The 20,214-nt window shown below is 37.9% G+C and overlaps 1 protein-coding gene and 1 long non-coding RNA gene across 4 annotated transcripts in view; one reads left to right on the forward strand and one right to left on the reverse strand.

The window, feature by feature from the left end:
- Positions 1–1,608, reverse strand: part of STAC (SH3 and cysteine rich domain) — a 155,187-nt gene extending 153,579 nt beyond the window's left edge. For both annotated transcript variants that reach the window (XM_077129854.1, XM_077129853.1), the window contains exon 1: positions 1,365–1,608. In XM_077129854.1, the coding sequence (XP_076985969.1) occupies positions 1,365–1,475 (111 nt within the window). In that variant the 5' untranslated portion in view covers positions 1,476–1,608. The remainder of the gene's footprint in view (positions 1–1,364) is intronic.
- LOC143657451 (uncharacterized) overlaps positions 1–20,214 on the forward strand; it is a 167,873-nt gene that overhangs the window by 52,945 nt on the left and 94,714 nt on the right. The window lies entirely within an intron of this gene.

The raw sequence follows: 20,214 nt of genomic DNA on the forward strand, positions 1-20,214 counted from the left end.
TAAAATTGATTGATTTCACCCTACATTGTACCAGGATGTGTATCAGATCATCTCATGTACTCCTATTCCTCACAATTATTCTGGAAGGTGAGGGCAATCTCCCTCATTTCCACATGAATGAAACAAAGTTTAGAAAGGTTGACATACATGCACCAGATCAGACAGCCAAAGGTATTTATCAGAAAAAATAAAACAAAATAAGAACAATGCAAAATGCTCTTTGAATATGATCTTTGATACTTAACTTCTGGAAGCCAGGAAGTGAACACTGCTTAACATCACATCAAATCCTCAGAGCCATATAGGCTTTGATTTTGATCCTGCTGATATACTGTCACTGGCTTTCAGGGATATGTCTTGAAGGGAGTCAGGAATTGGACTTTTCTTCCTACCTTTGACCTGCCCTCCAAACTGGCACCTCTCTTTTTTTTTTTTTTTTTGCTCTTACATAGGGACTTCCCCACATTCCAAGGATGCCTGGGGAACTCACAAGTCTGAATAAAGAGCAGGAGCCCTGCACTTAGAAGAATCCATTTAATTACAAACTCCATCTTACGATTTTTCACTCCAGGCTGAGTTGCCATTTGGCACTGCACTAATAACAGCTACATTTTACTTGATCTTCTTCCAAGATTTCCAAACATGTGCCTGGCACCCATGAGAGAGTTTCAGAGGAAGTGTAATAGTGACAGGAGAAGTGCTGCTGGGCTGATTTGGTGTATGCGTGTTTTTGTAACTCATAAAAGCAAGTGTAAGTTCTTAGCGTTTTAACTTCCAGGAGAGGAACATTAACTTTCCCTCTAATACGGTATTCCCCATTACCTACTTTTTCTGAAATGAGTGATAATATCTGAAGTTAGTCAGGAGCCCTGTTAGGCAAAGGGTCTCTGAGACCCCCGGGATACAGACATCCTTTGCTGGCTCAGTGCCCAAGCTTTTCTGGAGGATTTTCCCTTTTCTCTCCTTCCTTCAGCCATCAGAAACCGCCTAATACCTATACGCAATTTGGACATCAGCAGGTTCAAAGCACAGAACAACAAGCCGCCACCACCCAAGAAAGCGATCTCTGAACCCAGAGTCAACGTGAATTGCGTGTGCACGCAGGGGAGAAGCCTAGAGCAAAGCCTCGGGTCTGTGTGGGCGAAGAGGCTGGGTCCACAGGACATGGTCCAGCATCGTTAGCAGCAAGTCCTGCAGAACATTCAAGTCTCAAGGGAGTGACAGTCCTTCAGCCCTAGTCGGACTGGGGACACATTTCAGCCCCCAGAGCCAGCGCCAGTTCGGGGGAAACAAAGGTGGACAGACAGAGGAAGAGAAGGAGAAAGAGTGAGTTTGTGTTCTCTTGGGGCAAGTGTGCGCGGTACCTTGGATTCCTGGCCGCTGGAGGATGCAGGAGAGGGCGGCTGCTCGGTGCTCGGCGCCTCCTTGGGCAGCCCGTCCACGCCGTCCTCGCGGGCGCAGCTCGGAGGGATCATCGTAGCCGCGCGGGAACGGTGTTGGGCTCGCAGAGGAACCGAGCCTCGTCTTCCCTCGCCGCGCCCTCTCCACTGCACGCTGGGCCCCTCAGCTCCGGGTCCCGGGGACTGCCATCCTCGCTGAGGCGCCGATGTGCCCTTCTCCGGCCTCGCCGCCCCCCTCGGCCCTGCCCCCCTCCCCGGCACTTCCGCGGGCGGGGGGAGAGTGCGCCCCGCCCCGCCGCGCCGCGCCCGCGGCCACCTCGCCGGCGACGGCACAGTCGTGACTGCCACCCGGCAGTGGGCGAGCGGGCTCGGGCTTACCCGCCCGAGGACCCGGGAGATGGGGAGGCGCCTTCGGGGCGGGGCTGCGCGGCCAACGCCAGGAGTAGTGAGGGCAGAGGCTGGGGGCAGCGCCTGCGAGCGGTTCTTCCCGGAGGTTCTTTAGGGGGGCGGGATAGAGAAAATACAGTAAAGACGGAATGAATAGAAAACCAGTGAATGGTATGGCCAGCAGGGACCACCTGCTCCCACTCTAATTCCTCACTCCAAGAAACAGTAACTCTGAGAGAGACCGTGACTTAGCTAAGCTGTATGAGGTTCAGTGACCAAAAAGCAGGGACCAGGGCAATTCAGTCTTGGTACAAACGGGAAAGATAGTGCAAAGTGTGCGTGGACACCTGCTCCTCGTTTTGTTGTACATTTATTGTGCCAAACAATTCATACTTCTTACTTTAACTCTCATCGCCACGGTATGGGGCTATCTACTACAACTTCCGTTTTATAGATGAGGAAACTGGGGTTTAGGGTGGCTAAGAAATTTTTTTTAAGTCAAGCCAAGGAACTATAAATGGTGGAGATGGGATTTATACGAGTATGGTTTCAAAATTCTTACCTTGGGGACTTAAAGGCTCAAACCGAGGCCAGATTTTCATAGCTAATGACCAGCTGGGTGTAGCAGTATAGCAAATTCAGGGATGTTCAAAGAGGGGCAAACTGGTTCTGCCTTACTGGATATTTTGGAAACATAGAGCTGACTCCATTGAATAAAAGGACGGAAAGATCCAGTTACTTTTAAAGATACCACCTCAGGGTTCAGAAAAAGAAAATACACCTGGATATTTTAAAGACTTTTTTTTTTCATTCGTCCTCCCGAATTTTTAATGAAAAATGGTAAACTTATGTTCAGATTTCCTTGATTCACACTGTGTTCGCCAAGGCCAGCTTCATGGGCATGCGACCTATGCTTGGTTTAAAGCTCTGTCTTGAAATCATTACTAATTTTTTAACAAGGAACCCCTGCATTTCCATTTTGCGTTGCAACTTGTGAATTATGTAGCTGGTCCGGCATGTTTGCTCAACTGATGCCCTTTGGAAAGAACCAATTACTGTTCATATTCTAGGCATCAAAAGAAAGCTCTCGTTCTGTCAGCCTCTAACTTAGTTGGCATTTGGCTCTCACAGCATTCTAAATGCCTCTGTGAGCCTTGGGGTCTCATTTGACCAGAACGGACTGACTAGCCCAAACTGCCACAGCTTTTTCGTCCTCAAAACACAACTACTGATTGTTGCATAGAGATAAAACTCTAACAGCCACAGTCCCAACAGAAATAACCACAGCAAGTAATGACAGGAGCAGCAGTTATCAGCATATCTTTATCAGGTATACAGCAGAGAAAAAGCATAGATTGTTTGTTTCAAAACTGGTAAGAGAGAGATTCAGCAAATCGCACATACACACACATTTAAATAAACTGAAATAAAGAAAAGTGCTGTATTCTAATGACTGTGTAAAAATAGGCAAACTGAAAGGCTTTCTGAGGAACTGAAGCCCACCTCTGTGTTCTGCCAAGGGTCTCCTGACAATTCCAGTCTTGGTGAAGAAGCTTATCATGGCTTACAATAAGGACTTTCTCATCTTTGGATTTTGTTCATTTTTTTAAGTGTTGAACATCCACTATTAGATGTCACCCTTCATTATACTAAGTGCTTAGCAATTGGTATAAGTTTAAATTCTGTGATTAAAATTTTAAAGAAGCTAGTACATCTTTCCTTCTCACCCTATTTCTAACCCAGTAGCAGAAAGCCTTAGTCTTCTAATAGCTATTCTTTGCAGGGAATTGTGGAATTACCTGCCATTTTCTGGACTCATCAAGCCTTTGTTCATGTGTCTCTTTTACCAAAAGAAAACAAAATAAAACTGTTTCATCCCCACTGTTTATCTAGGTAACTTCTATTTCATCCCCACTGTTTATCTAGGTAACTTTTATTCTTCAAAACATGTCTTCAAGCGTTTATTCTTCTTGGAATTCCTCTTTTGACTTTGTGAGCTGGATTTTGAGTTCCAAACCCCATGCCATGTTCCTATAGCATCCTTCACTAAGGAATCAATGACAAGTATCTGTGCCTCTGAGTAGGCTATGAGCTCTACCAGGGTGAGAGCTATGCCTTTGTCTTATTTCCCCAGTAGCTGATACAATGTTTGTTAACAAGATGGTGGAAGGAGGTTGCCTTATAGCCCCCTGAGGCCTAAGATAGCCTGTGCAGAAGTTACTGCAAGTACCCTCCACAGAAGGACACTGGAATGCTTCTAGAACAATGAGATTAAAATCAAACTCCTTGATATTGAATATTTTCTCTTTACTGGCTTCAAGGAGGATCATAAACTCAAAGTCATTGCTGATTGTAGAACGTGGGGCTCATTGTTTTGCATGAAGATAAAAGGTCTACAAAAAAGAAATTGTTTACAGCACGTTTTGGGAGTAGGGATGGAGGAGGATGGAATACAACTTTGCTGAGCTCCAAAGAGAAAGGGCTACTGGCAGAAATGGAAGGGGTTATTTTCACCAAGGATGCCTTGACACTTGGGCCACAGGCACTGCCACTTTGGGACCTAGGTGACCATGCTTGACTGAGTCATGGAGTGATAAGGGTCCTCCCATGTAGTTATGAAAGCCAGCCTAGTAGTGAGGGGACATTGATGTACTGATGACGATATCCAGAGGACAGTAGAGAGGACTGATGATCTCCATGTCTTAGGGAGTCAGTGGATGATGAACTAGCAAAGTGATACCCAAATGATGCCTGATGAAGCATGGATAGCTCTAAGCAGGCATAGACTTTTCATAACCACGTGTGAGATAGTCCTTTGGGACTTCCAGAAATACTGGGATGAGATCTCATAGAAGACTAGAGGTACTGCCTAGAAGGTGCAGTGACATTTTAGTTATTTCTCTCGAGATGATCTCACTTTTACTATAAGCTAGCGAAGCCTGGGGAAATTCAGGTTGTAAACAATTATTCTAAGTCTCAAGTTCTTAGCATTACCCTGTGATTTTTGTAGATTCCCTTCATGGTCCATTTCACTCTGGTTGCTGGATAAATATCAAATCAGCAGAAGTGTGAGATATGCGGGAATTCATCTCCACAGACTTGCACTGGACTCCCTCACTGCCAGTTCATTTATTCATTCATTAATTTGTAAAGAGGGAAAAGCTCTCCTCCTGGTTGCATGCAATTGCCTTTCAAAGCAAACACTGCTGTGCAGAAGAATGCATAATGCTTTTAACCTTTTCTCCAAGTTTGAATAAAGAGACTGGGTTTTCATTCTGTGGACCTTGGCTTCTCCTGGAACCATTTGGTGAAGACAACTTAAATGAGTCAGCCAACTTATGAAAGGTACAAAAAGAAAAGCAAGGAAAAGGAAGAAGAAAGATAATCAGAAATCCTAGAGGATTTGACTAAGATTAAGGTGAAAAGGTTTCAATAAAGGGATGGTTCTCAGTCTCTGATGCATGAGACTCAATATAGATAATGAGATAATAAGAAAAGGTCATAGAATTTGGCAATTTGATTGTTGGTAGTCTTATTGGCATGTATTGGTTATTGTTCTAGTTTGCCAGGTTGCTGAAAGCAGCCAACAGACTGGCTGTAACAATGGGAATTTAGTAGTTTCCAAAATGTACAGTTCTGAGATCATGAAAAATGTCCAAGTTTAGGCATCATCAAGATGATACTCTCTTCCCAAATAAAGCTGCCAGTGATTCTGGATTCCTCTGTCACATAGTAAGGTTCATGGTGGCATTTACTGGTCTTTCCCTTCTCTTCCAGGTTTCATTGCTTCCACCTCCTTGCTTTGGTAGGTTTCTCTCTTTCTGTGTCTGAATTTCATTCTCTTATATAGGATTCCAGGAAGAGGATTAAGACCCACCTTGAATGAGGTGGATCACTTCTTAAATGAAGATCCTATTCACCAAAAGATTCCCCTTACAATGGGTCCATACCCATAGGAATGGATTATCTTCAAGAACATACATTTCTGGAGCACATACAGTCTCAAACTACCAGTCAGCTACTATGTAATAAATATTCTATGTGTGTTATTTCATTTAATCCCAACAAAGCCTCAGCAACATAAAGAAAAATATCCCACATCACACTTTGAGTGAGTACCCCAGTAGATCTGGGGTAGTTCTACTCCAGGTTTAGTTTTGGTTATTCTACTTCTGCTCTGCTGCTTCCTCCAGCAGAACCCAGATTTGTTAAATAGCGTCAAGCATTAAAACTAAGAAATGATGCAAATCCAGAACCTAAGGTATAATAGAAGATACAGGGAAAGACCTCGAAGAATGAAGAGTTTCCCAATTTATACTTTTATCTTAAAGGGAAATAGTTAACAGCTCCAAAATTTTTGAAGGTGATAGCCTAGAAGTCAAGACAAAGGTAGGCAGGAGGCATTAGACATCTCTATTCAGTCTGTAAAGAACACTCAGCCTCAGGAACTTCAGCATCTTCACCTTCTGGCTGTCTTGCGTGATGGACCTGCTTTCAAGCCCAGAGAAATGCTTTGTGCAAATGCTTTGCACAAAGGCTTACAGCTAACATCATCATCATCATCATCATCATCATCATCATCATCACCATCAACAACAACAGCAGGCCTTATTTTGAACAGCTACTAATGCCAGACGTCCAGTCCTCACAGCAACTCATGATTGCTCTTTCTCCAAAATCAATGCTACTAATTTAATCTGGAGACTCATATTGTCAGAGTGACTGAATTCCAGCTTAAGCATCCTTACCTTGTTTTTCCAATTGTCCATTAATAATAATAGCAGAAATAATAATAATATTCACATTTGTAAAACACTGTTTGACTGCATTGTCATTATCTGCAGAATCCTCCCAAAGGTACATGTTAGTTTGCTTAGCTGCCAGAATGCAACATACCAAATATGGAATGGATTTTAAAAAGGGAATTTAATAAGTTAAATTTCTAGTTCTAAGGCTGAGAAAATGCCCAAACTAAGGCACCAACAAGAGGTTACCTTCACCCAAGAAAGGCTGAGGCTATCCAGAATACTTCTGTCAGCTGGGAAAGCACGTGGCTGGCATTTGTTGGTTCCTTGCTCCTAGGCTCCGTTAACCTCATCCTCAGTTTTCTGTGTGAGTTCCTGACTTGGCATCTGTGGGCCTTCGCTTAGCTCCTCTGGAACACAACTCTGGGTTCTGGCTTGCTAAGCATCTCATGGGAAGGCGCTTGGCTATTTCAGCTGGGCCCTGCATCTCCAGACGAATGGGTCTCGTGTTGGCTCTGTCAGCTCTGAAACAACTGTTCTCCAAACATTTGCATCTGCTCTGAACTCTCTCCAAAATGTTTTCCCTTTTAAAGGACTCTAGTAAACTAGTCAAGATCAAACTAAAAGGGGAAGTGTCACATATTCATCTAATCAAAAGGCCACACTCACAATTGGGTGTGCCACATCTCTTGGAGGTAATCTAATAAAAAGTTTCCACTCTACAGTATTGAATCAGGATTAAAAGAAACAGCTGCCACCACAGGATTGGATCAGGATTAAACGTGGCTTTTCTAGGGGATATAATAGCTTCAAACTGGCACAGGTAATAAGGCCCAAGTCTCATATAGCTTCTTGCTTTCTCTTTTAAGATCTACCCTTCTTCTTTAAAACCTGTGAGACTTCTGGTTTCAGATCTATTCCTCTACTCTAAACCCCATGAAGTGAGAGGGACTTGAATATTTATTCCATATTTAATGGAAAGGCCATGAATCTTAATCCAAACATACTTAGTTACAGACCTAGTTCTTCTACTTAGAATTAGTGAGATTGTAGACTACTGCTTTAATCTCGCCCAGCCTCAGTTTCCTCAGTTCTAAAATGGGACAATAATCCCTGCTTCATCAGGTGGCTGTAAGGATTAGAGAAATTAATGTCTGGGCAATATAAGGCTTGATATTATTTTTTTATTATAATTGGCTATGAAATTTTGAGCAAAAATGTTTGCTTTCAGTTATGTTTTTGTTCTTCACAACTGAATGCACATATAATATCAAAAGTGGATCTCTTCTACATTTCTGAAATTGTTAGTATCTCTTTTCTGGGGAGTTCACAAACAGCAAATAATACCTAACATTTATTGGGAACAGATGCCAAGTAAGTCCATCTTATAGATTTTGATCATTTGAACTAGTAATTGACATTTAATTTTACATGAGTTCAGGGTAATGGTTTGAGGCATATGAACTAGTTCACCCTGGATTTTTTGCTTCTTAAAATGCCTAGCTTAGTTTCTCTCCAAAGCTTTAGTGCTTACTGTTCTCTGCATCTGAGAGTCCCTCACCATTAATCGCCAGGGCCAGCTCTTCTAGATTTTCAGGCCTCAGTGCTAGCATCTAAAAATATTGTGCTTATTTCTTTTCTTATTTCATGTCCTCTAGAATGTAAGCTTCATGAGGTCAAGGGCTTCATCTCTCATCTTCAGCATATAGCCCCTGTGTGTCGGTGCTCACATAGCAGGTGCCCAATGAATATTTGTTAAATGGATAGATGACTGAATAATAAAATGTCAGTGTTGGAGGGGAGTTTATGGAGCTAATGAAAAACTATTTTGTAGAGGAGAAAATTGAAACTCAATTAAGTTCTTGCACAAAGTCACTCAATTAATGAATCAATGTATTTACTTATTCATCTGTCTATCCCAATGCCCATTGCTTTATTTAGCTTCAGATAAAATAGATACATGCAAACTACCAGCTGCGCAAATTTCATTTTCCAAGTTTTGAAATTCATTATAATATTATACATAGCATTTCCAAATATTTTTTTAAAACAATAGCTTTATCATTATTCTAGCCATATTAAAAAATAATGCTAAATATATTTAAAATCTTCTAAAATTCCACCACCCATCAGAAATATCTATTAGCATTAGGTATGCCTCCTTCTAGGGGAATATGCATATATGTGGGTGTATTTTAAATTTATGTTTATTTATATTTGCATAAAATCATTTCAGGACGTTAAGCTGTTGTTGTAACCTCTGTCTCCTTCAATAATATGTCATGGAGATAGTTCCATGTCAATAAATAGAAGTATACATAATTTTTAAATGACTGTTTTCCATGGTGCAAATGCACTATAGTTTATTTATGAGGATCATTTCTGTTTTATGCTAGGAGTTGTTAGAGGCAATTAATAATTAACTTCTCTCTTTTATTCCTATACATCAACTTTGCAACATAAGGACTATTAGACCCATTTTGTAGAGATGATCAGAAGTATGAAAGGTTTTCTGACTTCCTTAATGGAGTACAGTGCAGAGTGGGGAGTAATGCATCTTCAGATTCTAAACCTCAAGCTCCTTACAATATATAAGTAAACATGTTGATCACTGCTGTGTAGGAGGAATGCACAATATGATTTGAGATCACAGGGTAAGCATAAATTCTACCAAATTAAGATGACAATGGGGAGAGTTCTAGTTGAATTTCAAGGGTGACACCAGTACTGTTTGGAGGGATAACGTGAAGCAAAGAATCTTGAGTAGAATGTGCAGTATCAATACAGACATGGAAGCATGCTTGTGCAGGGCTTGTTGAGATTTGGTTCTATGAATACTATGGTTACTTTCCTTTGGGAGTGACATATCCCCATGGACAATGCTTAAAAAAGGAGAAAGATTGGAGCTGCAGAAATTCTTTGAATAACCCTTTTAAGTACTTTTACAAATGGCCGATGGGGAAACTTGGGTCTCAGCCTAGGAGAATACTAGGGGTTGTAGCTAGCAACAGAGGGAGGAAAAAAAGCATCATAAGGATTCCTGGAGGTTGATGTAGGTCATAGAGTAAGAAAGAGCCAGAATTCAGAGAGTTATGAAAGACACATATAGAATCTTCATGTCTGGCAGCCAAGTAAGGTAAACTTTGGTTCTCTCTTGAACAGGAACCCATTCCATACGCAGGGACCTAAAATTCAAGCATATGCATATCTTACACATTTACAATCTCTAAAGAATTATGAATATTCAACTTGTGTTCCATTAATCATGATGAATCTTAAATACATCCCTAAAAGTGAGCAGTAATACCAACTTTCAAAACAAAGAACAGAAATTCCATTAACAACAGGATAATAGTTCCTGCTTTTTGTCCATAAAGCTTTGCACTTACTTTGAAATTGTATGAAAAATTTATAGAATCAGGTTGGGGGCAAATGAATTTTAAAAATTCCCTCGATATTTTCCAGAGTGGGGTTATATTACTGCTTTGTCCTGCCTCTTGCACCCCTCTGTGTTCCTTCAATTAGTCACTTGGCAGCCAGGAGCCATCCATCAGGCACTTGACAATGGGCCTAGAAAAGATGACTCAGACCTTAAACTTTAAATGCTGTTTTCTTCTCTTTGCCACTGAGGCAAACTTAAATATAAAACCTGGATTTAAGAAACACACCTATGTTTCATCTGCCTTTATTCTTGCAGAGTTGGTCAGGAAAATGGGGGGTTTGTCTCCTCAGTTAATAAGGGCAGCTTATCAGGTACACAGGGTGCAGTGGGAGAAGGTATTGATGGGGTTGTTATTAAGGCAGACCTTGCCAAGTGGCTGTAGACTGCATCTCAATCCCCTTTTTCCTCCCTGAAATGCAGGCTTCCTAAATGTGAAAGTCTACCAAGCAAATGAGCAAGTACTTCAAAGAAGCCCAGCCTAGTTATATATTGCACAGAATGCCTAAGCTGTCTAGAATGCAATTAGAGCTGATAATGAGATAAACACCCAGATCTTTTTTTTTTTTTTCATCTGCCCTAGTTGCTTTCCTTCAGTCCCTTCATTCAATAAGTCACCATACCTATTGCTTATATCTCTTGCATGGGTCATGGAGATAAGCTTAAGATATTTAGCTTAAGATATTTGAGATAATTTAAAAATAAGGTAGAAGTGTCTAAATAAGTGAAGTCCTTAATTATTCACTCATTTATTTATCAACACTTAATGAGACCTACTACACAACCAGGCCCTTTATCAGGTCCCAGGATATACACAGGTGTGTGTATTTTCCCCAACCCAGAGGAAATTTCAGTGTAGTGAGGAAGGCAGATTTGGGAGTAAATAATTCCTTGAGTATGAAGAGAAGACCATGGGAACCTGAATAGAAATGAAATAATTCTACTGAGGGGCTAGAGGAAGATTCACCAAAGGAAAAGCTTAACAATGGAAATTAAGTAGCAGTTTTCCAGGAGGAATATAAGAAGTTCATTCTTGGCACCTTAAAAATGGTTTGCTTCCCTGCTCATGTTTCTTGTCCTATGTTCTGATGGATATTTGTGTATATTTATTATTGTGACTTTGGGTATAATGAAGGGACACAGAATTGATTTATTTATGGCACGCTACCACCATCAGTCCTTGCAAAATTCCTTTTTTATTTGAACTCATCAGTTATCTCTCCTTCATCCACAGTCCACACTCAAATTTTCCTCCCCTCAATGACAGTCATTTTACTGTCATTGTTTTTAAAATGTCTCTTAGATAGGTATGCATATTTGAAAAACATATGCAGTTAATTTCTGTGTGTTTTAAATTGCAAAAAATATATTGCGGTACAACATATTTCCTCTTTCTAACTTATTTAAGGAAACATTTTTTATTTTTGAAACAAGAAATTACATTAAAAACATAAAATGCAAAGATCATTTAAAATTGATGAAGATCCATGCTATTGAACATATTATCTTTCATTGTTGTATAGAATTCTATTGTATGAATCTGTCATGATTTATTTAGTCCATTATCTGTTTATGGACTGTTGAACTATTTTCGATTTTTGCCTATAATGAAATGGTGCTACCATGAACGTTCTTGTACGTGACTTTTGATGCTAATGTAAACCTGAATCAAGGGTTCTAGTAGGTCTTCTCCAATACTTGATACTATAATTTTAATTGTATCATGTGTCTTTATTTGCATTTTTCTGATTAATGAATTTGAGCACCTTGTCATATGTTATTGGCCATTTGGATACGCTCACAAATATTGAGTGAAAGAAGCCAGAAACAGGACAGTATATTCTGAATTACTTAATTTATATGAAGTTCAAAAAGAGGGAAGATTAACCCGTGGTGTTAGATGTTAGGACAATGGCTTTCTTTGTGGAGGAGGGGCCGTTGATGATTGATAGGTGGCACTAATGCCTATCTAAGATGCTAGGAGAGTTCTATTGCCAGGCTTTTGGTTGTGGTAATTCATTGAACAGTAAATTTACAATTTGTTCATTTTTCTGTCAATATTTTTCAATAAAGCATCTAAAAACTTGATAAGATGCAGATAACCAACCCAAATAAAAGACAGTAAGCTTCTGCTTCCAAAAAAATGGAATAGACATAATTTTCCCTATTTCTACTGAAAATCGTGGATATATATAACGTATATGGACATATACAACACAAACAGGCAGGCTTCAAGTTCCAAGACTAGGAATTTCAGAGAGAAGGGACAAATGATGAGTACCAATAAGTGAACAAGAAATATCAGTATAGACCCTGCAGACCTCAAAAAATATATATATAGGAATTCTATGAGCAACTCTGCAATGAACATTTGATAACTTAGATGAAAAGAAGCATTTCTTGCAAAAACACAAACTACTATAACTCACTACTGTGAAATAAATCATTTGAATGACCCTACAACTATTAAGAAAGTTTACTTCATAATTTAAAAACTCCTAAAAAAGAAATTTCCAGGCCCAGATGGTTTCTCTGGAAAATTCTACCAAACTTTAAAAGAAGAATTATCACTAATTTTACACAATAACTTTCAGGAGCTAGAATAAGAGTGAATACTTTCCAATTCACTTTATGAAGCTATTTTTACTTTAATAGCAAAACCAAACAAAAGCAAAAGAAATCATAGATCAACATATCCCTTATCAGCATAGATGCAAAAATCTTTAACAAAATATTAGCAAAAAGAATTCAGCAATACATACATATATATATATATATATATATATATATATATATATATATGTATGACAAAGAAAGCCATTGTCCTAACATCTAACACCACGGGTTATATATATATATATATATATATATGTATGTATGTATAATTATATACCATAATCAAGTAGAGTTATACCAGGGGAACAAGGTCGGTTCAATGTTAAGAAATCAATCAGTATAATCCACTGTATTAAATGACTTAAGAAGAAAAATCACATTATCATATCGATTGATGCAGAAAAAAATATTTGACAAAACTCAAATTTGACATCATGCAAAATTCAGAAAACAATAATAGAGTGAATTTTCCTCAACTTGATGAAAAAGCATCTACAAAAAACTTACAGGTAAAATGCTCCCTATAATTAGGCACAGTGCTGTCTTATGGCTCTTATTTAAAACATAATGCTATATTCTAGCATACAGTAAGACAAGAAAAGAAAAGGCACACAAATCAGAAAGGAAGAAATGAACCTGTTTCTGGTTGCAAATGACATGATTGTCTGTGTAGAAAATTGCAGAGAAAAATGTTTAAGAATCTCCTATGACTAATAAGTGAGTTCATCAAAGTCAGATAATACAAGATAAACGTACAAAAATCAATTGTATATCTATATACCAGCAATAACCTAGCAATAAACATATAGATGCTGAAATTAATTGTAAGTACAATACAATGTATAATCACTCAAAAAATAAAATACTTAGGTGTAAATCTAACAAAACATATACAAGCCTTTTATGCTTAAGTTAAGTACACAATGCTGGTGAAAAAACCAAGGATGATATAAGTAATTGAAGAGACATATTGTGTTCATGGATTAGGAGAAACAACATAGTAAAGTTGTCAGTTCTCCCCCAAACTAATATACAGGTTAAACTGATTCATATAAAAATCTCAGAAAGATTTTTCTTATAAATATAAGCAAGATTATTATAAAACTTATATGGAAAAGGAAAGGAATTAGAATAGCTGAAAAAATTTGGAAGACAGGAATAAAACAGCAGGAGCTGGCTTACTTTGATTTCAAGACTTACTACAGTAATCAAAGCTGTGTGGAATTCACAGAGTAAGACAGACACATAGGTAAATAGCGTGCAGGAGAGAACCCAGAAATACATACACACAAATATGTCCAACTGCTGCTTGACAGTGGTTTGAAAGCTATTCAGTTGAGGAAAGTTAACTTCTCCACAAATGCTGCTGGAGCATTTGGACATCCATAGGCAAATATATAAATAAAAAAAATAAAAAAGATCTTCATCTTAAGTCCTACATTTTATAAGAAAACTAACTGAAATATGTAAAACATAAAGCTATAAAATTTTTAGAGAATATGTAGGAAAAAATCTTGGGTATCTAAGTCTAGGCAAAGACTGTAGACTTGACACCAAAAACACGATCCATGAAAGGAAATATTGGTAAATTGGACTTCATCAAAATTTTTAAAAAAAAGGTTGCTCTGCAAAAGATCTGGTTAAGGGTGAAAATGAGTTGCAGAGAAAATATTTAAAATCATATACCTAACAAATATCTATCTATTATATGTAATTAACTCTCAAAACTTAATATTAAAAAAACAATCTACTTAGAACATGGCCAAAAGACACGAAGAGGCATTTCACCAAGTCATACATTTAGATAGCAAATAAGTACATGAAAATATGTTCAACATTATCAGCAATTGAGAATAGTAAATTAAAACCACAATGAGATATCACTACACATATATCAAAACGGCAATAATAAAAAAAAATAATGACACCCCTCAATGAGGTAAAGATGCAGAAAATCCAAATCACACTTATTGCTGGTGGGAATATAAAATGGTAAAGTCACTCTGGAAAACAGCCACTTTCTTAAGAAACTAAACCTGCAACTGGCATGTGACCCAGCAATTTCATTCTTGAATATTTATCTCAGGGAAGTGAAGATGCATATTCTCACAAAACCTATACACTAATGTTTGTAGCAGCTTATATATAATAGCCCCAAACTGGAACAAACAAACAAACAAAAAAGCAAATGTTCTTCAAAAGCTGAGTGGTAAATAAGATGTCGCATATCTATACCATGGAACACTACTCAATAATAAAAAGAATGGGGTTAATAATGACAATTTTCCTGAGTGAAAAAGTCAATCCTAAATGGTTGCTAAATGTATGATTCCATTTACAAAATATTTTAACTTGACATACTTATAGAAATGGAGTATAGAGTAGTGGTTGCCAGGGACTAAGGGGAAGGCAGGACAGGAGGGAAGTCAGGGGGTCTATAAAAGACAACATGAGGAATCTTGTAGTGCCAGAAATATTCTATGTGTTTACTGGATCAAGGACAATATCCTGGTTTTGATATAATACTATAAGTTCACAGATGGTACCATTGGGGGGAACGGAATAAAAAGTACGTGAGATCTCTCTGTATTACTTTTTACAACTGTATATGAGTCTAAAAATATACCAAAATCAAAAGTACAATTAAAAACATAAAAAGTGAGTGAAAAATAAGAATAGCAATGCATAGATGAGGCCATCTAAAGAGTTAAAGTACATTAGATTCTGCTCAATTTTCACTTTTGGTTAGAAAAAATGAAAATCAAACAGATAATATACCAACTTTCACCCATTAACTCCATAAAAATCAAAAGAGCAAAAGCACTCATCTCCAGGGAGAATGTGAGAAAATCAACACTCTTATGATAAATGCCCCATCCTCTTAGAAAATTAAATCTAGCAATAGGTATTCAAAGGAATAATACAATTGACTCAACCCCATTTCTGAGAATCGATCACATAGAAATCAAAGCTTCAGTATATAAAGAAGAGCGTAGGGGTAAGATAAGAGGGAGAATATTGATTTTTTTCCCTTGGTATTATTTACTGTCTGTAATGGAGGTGTCCTGATGCTGAAGTATAGAAGATAAATAGAATGAAAGATTAAAAAAAAAAAGTGTGACTTCTGGTTTCAGCTCTGGCTTGTAAAGAGCCTGGAAGTCATCATTCCCATCCCCACAACAAAACAAAATCCTGAACAAACGGAAAATCACAACTTTTCTTAGACACATCAGAGAATTGAGGTCACAGGGCAAAGCCGTACTCAGAAATCATCTGGAGCAAAATTCTTTGGAGTCATTAACTGGTAGGAAAAAACAATTGGTTGTTTTAACAACTTGCTAGAGGCCAAAAGTGTATTAGCTTGAGAGTGAGAAACTTCTGTGGACCCAATGTTAGGGCATCCCCCCACATTGATGGACTTCTTATCTAGGAACTCCATCAAATTTTCATGATGCAGATCCTATAATTGCCTCAAGTTTTGGCCAGGGGGAGGGAAAAAGCAATTTGTTTGAAATAGGTTCCTAATAAAGTCTAATGCTCCAAGGAAAAGAACTTTCTAGAGGCTTATGTTACCAGGGGATGGGGAATCACTTAATTCCAGATCTCTTTAGCAGTTTGTTTCACCTAGGAGGGGTCACATTCCAGGTACACAGACAAATCATAGAATTTTAGAGTTCTTGCCCTCCCCTTACATTTTACCATTGCATTAACAGAGATCCAGTATAATAATAGTAGATCACAGTTGGAAGAGCTATAGATGCAGACTCTATTTAAAGAGGTTTTAAAGAAGGCCAAAGACAATAAGGGGAGACACCAATAAGAACACTAGAGGAAATAGAGACCTCTGGCAACGACAGCTATAGGAAACATTAAACATAGCCAAATTCCTAGCTATATTAACGTAAAACCTCAAGTAAAGGCCTATTTACTTCATTTCCTATTATCTGATAGACTGCATCAGGTTTTCAACAAGAAATTACAAGGCATATTAAAAAGTGAGGAAAAAACTGTATAAAGAGACAAAGCAAGCATCAAAACAGGGGTAAGAATTGACACAGCTGTTAGAATTATTAGACTAGGAATTTAAAATAACTATGTATATGTTTAGGGTTCTAGTAGAAAAAGTATACAACATGCAAAAGCAAATGTGTAATATAAGCAGAAAGACACAAATTCTAAGAAAGAATCAAAAGAAAATACCGGAAATAAAAAACACTGTAACAGAAATAAAGAATGTCTTTGATGGACTCATCAGTAGATTGGGAATGGCTGAAGATAGAATCAGTAAGCTTGAAGACATTTCAATAGAAACTAAAACTGAAATGCAAAGAGGAAAATGGAATATCCAAGGACTGTGTTACAAAAGGTGTACATATGTATATGTAGAAATACATATATGTGCATGCATACATACATAATTACATAAATACATTCTTACATCATATATCCATACACAAGTTAGTATATATGTCTTAGCTCTGCTACCTGACAGACCCTAAAAGAAAGATCATGCCCCAGCAGAAAGGAGGACCTAGTGTGCAGATCTTCATTTCTAATCCCATGCTCATCAAAAGGAAGTGGGGAATCTTGGAGAAATATCTGATTTCAAGCTGGGGCAGAAAAAGCACAAAGTGATCCTGCAATATTTTCTAGTGCCAGAAAGTAAGGACATGCTTTAAATGAGCAAACAAACAACTGGAAAACAAACATTTTGATGGGGCACGTCAAAGGGCACAAGAGTCAGCTGAAAGAGCTCCCCGTGGCCAAAGCTGGAACAATTTGAGCACAAAATAAACAAAGCAGTATTGGATTATAACCATAAGTATAAAAAAAATCCATGAATACATACTGATACAAATAAATGACTAAGTACAAAAATAAATGGTGGAGGAGAGACATATCTCCTTTGCAGAAAAACACCAAATAATTTATGTAACAACTCAGCCCTCAAAGTACTCCTCAAATGCGTGCTGTGTGGTGTGACTTTCTTTCAATGGGTGCAGTATGGAAAGAGAGAAGAAAGAGTGACTTTACAGTGGAGAAACCTTACAAACAACACCACAGCAAGGTGATCAAGTCTAATATCAGCAGTCATAATTCATGTTTACATTATAGCATGTACTCTTGATATGATGTGATTCAATGGAACTATACCTCTGTGATCTTCTTCCCCAAAATGCATAACCACCGTCCAGTCATGACAAAAACATTAGACAAATTATAATGTTGGGGCATCCTACAATATATCTGACCAGTACTCCTCAAAACTGTCAAGGCCAGGAAAAACAAGTCTTAGAAACTGTCACAGTCAAGAAGAGCCTAAGAAGATATGACAACTTGATATCCTGGATAAGGTCCTAGGGGACAGGTTAGGGACGTATATTGGAACTCTTGCTACTATGCTCAGGGTTTCTATAACACTTCTAAAAATTGAATTCTATTAATTAAGAAAAGGAGCATGATTCAGTAAGCATAACTTGAAGAATGGCATCCACATGAATAAGACATTCTAGTGAACAGATTATATGTCTATCCCTAAACCCTTTCTCAGACACTTAGGGAATGCTCCTTTATGCAACTAGGTTCTTGCATAGTAACACAAATCTTTAACGTAACCTCCGTGTTGCAACTGGGCAAACTCTGGAAATGGGAATCAGAACCAGAAGGAGAGAAAACATCTTTCAAGAAGTTTCTTGTCTTCTTTACCTTCTGGTTATCATAGCTGGTGGCTATTAGAAAGAACTATCTTCAGACCTCTTGCCCTGGAATTATCCGGGAGAACACTAGGAAGTTAATCATTCAATAAATAAATCTTGCTCCAAAAAGCGGAGCGTGCATTGAAGGAAAGGGGAATGGGTACACAAGAATGCCAGGCCTAATATCTTGAAGAAACTGGACTTGGATGGATCATGTATGAGCAGGACAACCAGTATCCAGATTCACCCACAGTAGTTAAAATTTGTATCTATTGTCTCTGCATAACTATTAATAGGTATCATTTTTCAATCTCAAAATAATGCTGGTATGGATGAGATAGTATATTGCCACCCTAATTATAGAACTGTCACCATGTTTATGGAATTGTGTGTCCCTCTATAAAAGGAATAGGTAGAGTTGAACCCAAAGGAGCTTTCTTAGCCCTTCCAAAGAAAAAACATCATTCCCAAATCCCTCTCATGCGCTCTTGGATGTTGTCAGTTCTTCCCCCACCCATGTTACTCTATACACCTCGCTGGGGTTGCAAAGGAGACTGCCTATGTTAAAATAGCTATTCTTTTGTCACCTAGTTAAGTTATTCTATCTGTTGCATAGTATTCTATTCGATATTCTCTTTCCTTGTGATGACATGGTGTTAATCCGGCTAGGCTGAGCTTTGCTATGGCAACAAATAAGCCTCCAAATCACAATCAACTAATACATGATGGCTAATACTTCTTTTAATGCGTATTTCAATGTAAATAGATAAATGCTTCCTACAAGCATTGATTTGAGGCCCTGGAATCCTCCATTTATAGCTCTGCCATTTCAATATGTGGTCCTCAAAGTCACCACTGAAGGGGAAGAGGCTCTTATGATCCTCATTCCAGAAGTGATAAAAGTCACTTCCATTTAAATTATGTTGGCCAGAGCTAATGGACAGAGACTGGGGAATAACGGTGAAGAATACATGGACTATTTAGTGACCATTAAGCATCTCTGTCCCAGGGATTACTTTTAACTTCCTGCTAATCAAAGGTTACTGGCCTTGAGCATTCTCTTGCATTTAACAGGAATGGGATTAATATCAAGTTGTTTTATATGCAAATTTAACTTGACTAAGTTCTATCAGATTCTTCTTCATTATGGCTTACTCCATTTTTTCCCGCACTAGCAGTGCTTAGAGATTTACTGTTTCCCCTACTCTTCACAAACATTTGTTGATATCTGACTTCCTAATTTTCACTACTCTGATAGAAAGTAGTGTCTTCATTTACAGTTTTTCACTGAACAAAAACTTTTAAATTTAATATAGTGCAATTCATTCAATTGTTTTCCCTGATAGTTTGTGAATTTTTGTCTAGCTTAATAAAATCTTTCATACTCCAAATAACAATATATTCATTCTAAATTGTCTCCTAATAGCTTTACAGTTGTATTGTTTTACATTAGGGCTATTATCTGTTGGGACATTATTTTGGTTTAGTTGTGCTCCTCGGATATGACTTTTTCCCTAAACTGTGAGCATATTTTTCCTGAACCACCTTCTAATGTTTTTCTTCTTTTGTTACTGATTTGTAATGTTCTCTCCAACCAACATAATCCAAATTCCCATGTATACTAAGATTTGTATGTGGCTGTCTTGATATTCTGATTCACTCATCTAGTTGTCTTTCTCAGCCTGTTTGTCAAAGCTTTGTAATATTCCCTAATGCTTGTTAGGATGAGTCCAAATTTTGTTCTTATCTTACAGAGCTGTCATAACTATTTTTGGCTGTTTAGTCTTTCATATATATTGTAGGGTGAGTTTGTCAAATATTCCTGAAATCCCGCTACGTTTTTTTTAATTGCTTTGAATTTATAGATTAAATTAGAGAAAATTGACATATTTCCAATATTGCAATCCATTTAATTTATAGATGTGGTATCT

This window comes from Tamandua tetradactyla, chromosome 15 (assembly GCF_023851605.1).
Source record: "Tamandua tetradactyla isolate mTamTet1 chromosome 15, mTamTet1.pri, whole genome shotgun sequence".
Taxonomy (NCBI): domain Eukaryota; kingdom Metazoa; phylum Chordata; class Mammalia; order Pilosa; family Myrmecophagidae; genus Tamandua; species Tamandua tetradactyla.